General features: G+C 39.7%; 1 protein-coding gene across 1 annotated transcript in view; it reads right to left on the reverse strand.

Annotated features, from left to right (window-relative positions):
• SUZ12 (SUZ12 polycomb repressive complex 2 subunit) overlaps nt 1-3,672 on the reverse strand; it is a 65,317-nt gene that overhangs the window by 14,078 nt on the left and 47,567 nt on the right. The window contains 1 exon segment of the mRNA XM_017890926.1: nt 99-276. Within this exon segment, the coding sequence (XP_017746415.1) occupies nt 99-276 (178 nt within the window).

Below are 3,672 nucleotides of genomic sequence, written 5' to 3' on the forward strand. Positions count from 1 at the left end.
GAAGAAGAAGAATCACATAAAGCAAAACACAAGTGAATTAATCTAAAGCATGAGACCTAACCCTGCAAACCATTATTTTGATTGTAATGTTTTCTTACCAATGGTTTGAGTAGGTTTAACTGAACCAGGTTTGTTTTCCTGATGGAGACTCTCTGAATTTCTAGTGGCAAGAGGTTTGGCAATAGGAGCTGTAGATTTATCATTGGTCTCTCCTGTCCAACGAAGAGTGAACTGCAACGTAGGTCCCTGAGAAAATGTTTCAAATGGAGGCAGTCTCTAAAAAATAAAAAACATGCAAAGACTGGAGACTCAGATAATGAACTCAAATAAATTGTAGAAATAAAAAAAAATCATTGTAAGTCAATGTGGATTTGCCTTAATAGATTTGTCTTGAAAATCCAAATGCTGACTGAGATGGCTAGGCAAACAAAGTAAACGTATGGAGCAGACACTGTAGAACTTGAACTGGAGAGCACAGGCTACCTAAAAGAGGCGACCACTGATCAGCAACGGGTGAATTGTTGCCATGTGAAAACACTGGTCCAGCAGAGCCAAATTTTCAGATTTTTCCAAAGAAGTCAGAAATTAAAGTTTTCATGGGAAAACTTCTCATTTATGTTGTTGCTAACCAGTTCAAAATGTCTTTTTTTTTGAGACGGAGTTTCACTCTTGTCGTCCAGGCTGGTGTGCAATTGGTATGGTCTCACCTCACTGCAACCTCTGCCTTCCAGGTTCAAGGGATTCTCCTGTCTCAGCCTCCCAAGTAGCTGGGATTACAGGCGCCCGCCATCACACCCGGCTAATTTTGTGTGTGTGTGTTTTTAGTAGAGACAGGGTTTCACCATCTTGGTCAGGCTGGTTTTGAACCCCTGACCTCAGGTGATTCGCCCGCCTTGGCCTCCCAAAGTGCTGGGGTTACAGGCGTGAGCCACCGCGCCCGGCCTTGAAGTCTTAAAAACAAAATTGTGGTACCCAAAGCCCACCAGCATGTAACCTTTGCTCTTAGGTGACCAATTTACTTTTTTTTCTTGTAAATTGAACAGCTTTTCAATTAGTAATTTTCTTTGGCTTCTCTCAGTTTCACTGACAAAGACTGCCAGTGCTTCTCTTCTTTGATTTTAGGACACTGAGCTATTGAAAATAGCTAACTTTTAGCCATCTGACCGAATCACTCACCCATCCTCAAGAATTTACCTATTAAAGCTGATGATCCCAAATTGGTTCTCCATTCTTATCCTTATACTTGAACTCTAAGCTTGTCCAAACTGCTGTTTCGACAGTGCCAATTGATCTCAATGTCACCTTGAACTAAACCATGTTTAGAAGTGTATCCATTATCTTTTCTTCTAAAACACACTTTCCTTCTCACGTTATTTTTGTTCCTGTCATTATCATCCTACTAGTGATCCTAAGCTAAAAATTTTGGAATTATATTTGACTCCTATTCTTTCATTTCTCAGGTAATTACCATGTCCTTTTCAAAATGTCTAATCATTTCTTCCTCATTCTTCAAGGATTACACACACAAAAAAACCTTTGTATAGATCAGTATTGCCTTACTACCAGAGTACCTCAATTGTTCTCCTTGCTTCTGATTTTTACTTTCCTATTCAAATATAGGAGAGATCAAATAATTTTCTCAAAGACTGCTTTCATGATATTCTCTTTTATAAAACCTTCAATGAGCTTCAATTTATTTTACTGCCACAGAGGCCTAAACTCCTTCTATATTGTTATTACAAAGTAATCCTCTTAAAACTATTTAGACTAGAGGGCTGGGTGCAGTGGCTCATGCCTGTAATCCCAGCACTTTGGGAGGCCGAGGCAGGCAATCACGAGGTCAGGAGTTCGAGACCATCCTGGACAACATGGTGAAACCCCGTCTCTACTAAAATAGAAAAAATTAGCTGGGCATGGTGGCAGGCGCCTGTAATCCCAGCTACTCGGGAGACTGAGGCAGGAGAATTGCTTGAACTCGAGAGGCGGAGGTTGCAGTGAGCCAAAATCACGCCACTGCACTCCAGCCTGGCGACAGAGCAAGACTCCGTCTCAAAAAAAAAAAAAAGGCCAGACGCGGTGGCTCACACCTGTAGCACTTTGGGAGGCCAAGGCAGATGGATCACAAGGTCAGGAGTTCGAGACCAGCCTGCCCAATATGGTGAAACCGCATCTCTACTAAAAATACAAAACTCAGCCAGGCATGGTGGTGCGTGCCTGTAATCCCAGCTACTCAGGAGGCTGAGGCTGAAGAACTGCTTGAACCCAGGAGGTAGAGGTTGCAGTGAGCCGAGATCATGCCACTGCACTCCAGCCTAGGTGACAGAGTGAAACTCTGTCTCAAAAGAAAAAAAAAAAAAAAAAAAAACCAAACCAACAACAACAAAAAAACCACCACCAACAAAACCCTTCATATATATAATAATCCTTATAGTCTCATGAATAAAAACATACTTTAAAACAAGAAATTTAAAATGAAAAGATCATAAAGATAAATCCATGCAGAAAACTCAAACACTATAGATAAAAATTACTTGAAATCTCATCACCTGGAGTTAACCACTATTATAAATTTTAGAAAGAAGGGGGGAAAAAAAAGTATATATATATATATACACACACACACACACACACACACACACATATATACATATATACACACACATATACACACACACACACACTCATGTAAAAATTTAATATGGAAATCTTGTCAAACTATCATCCTTTTAATGGCTTTTAGATTGTGTTTCTGTTTCATTATTTTAAAATGCTGAGAAAACCTGTTACCCATATCTTTTGTTAACAAGTTACTACATTGTGACAAAAATATAAAATTTTAACTGTTAAAGACTATATATACAATTGTAACTTTATATATATTGCCATTCTGTCCTATAGTAAGACTGTATCAACCTTTTTTTTTTTTTTTTTTTTTCTGAGACAGAGTCTTGCTCTGTCTCCCAGGATAAAGTGAAGTGGCATAATCTCAGCTCACTGAAACCTCTACCTCCTGGGTTCAAGTAATACACCTCCTAAGCCTCCCAAGTTGCTGGGACTATAAGCATCTGCCACCACGCTCAGCTAATTTTTGTGTTTTTGGTAGAGATGGGGTTTGACCATGTTGGCCAGGCTGGTGTCAAACTCGTAACCTCAGGGGATCCATCCGCCTAGGCCTCCCAAAGTGCTGGGATTATAGGCATGAGCCACTGAGCCCAGCCCCAACTTACTCTTACATCAAAATATTATTTGAGAGCATTTGTGTCCTCACATCCCTAAAACACTATAAACTGTCAAACTTTGTCAAACTGTCAAAAGTAGTATCTCTGCATTTGCATGCCTTTGAACACTAATAAAGTTGAGTATTGCTTTAAAAGTTTGCTGGCCATCTATATATATTTTCTAAGAACTGCGTGATAGTCCTTGACACATATTTCTTATTACACTGCGTATCTTTTTCTTGTTTTATAATTCACAATATTACGTATTCATAATATTAGCATTTTGTGCTACAAATATTTCCCCCATTCCATAATTTGTTTGTAACTTTAGATTTTTTGCAATATAAAAATGACTAATTTTAGGCCGGGCGCGGTGGCTCAAGCCTGTAATCCCAGCACTTTGGGAGGCCGAGACGGGCGGATCACGAGGTCAGGAGATCGAGACCATCCTGGC

This window comes from Rhinopithecus bieti, unplaced genomic scaffold (genome assembly GCF_001698545.2).
Source record: "Rhinopithecus bieti isolate Rb0 unplaced genomic scaffold, ASM169854v2 scaffold_19652, whole genome shotgun sequence".
Classification (NCBI taxonomy): Eukaryota; Metazoa; Chordata; class Mammalia; order Primates; family Cercopithecidae; genus Rhinopithecus; species Rhinopithecus bieti.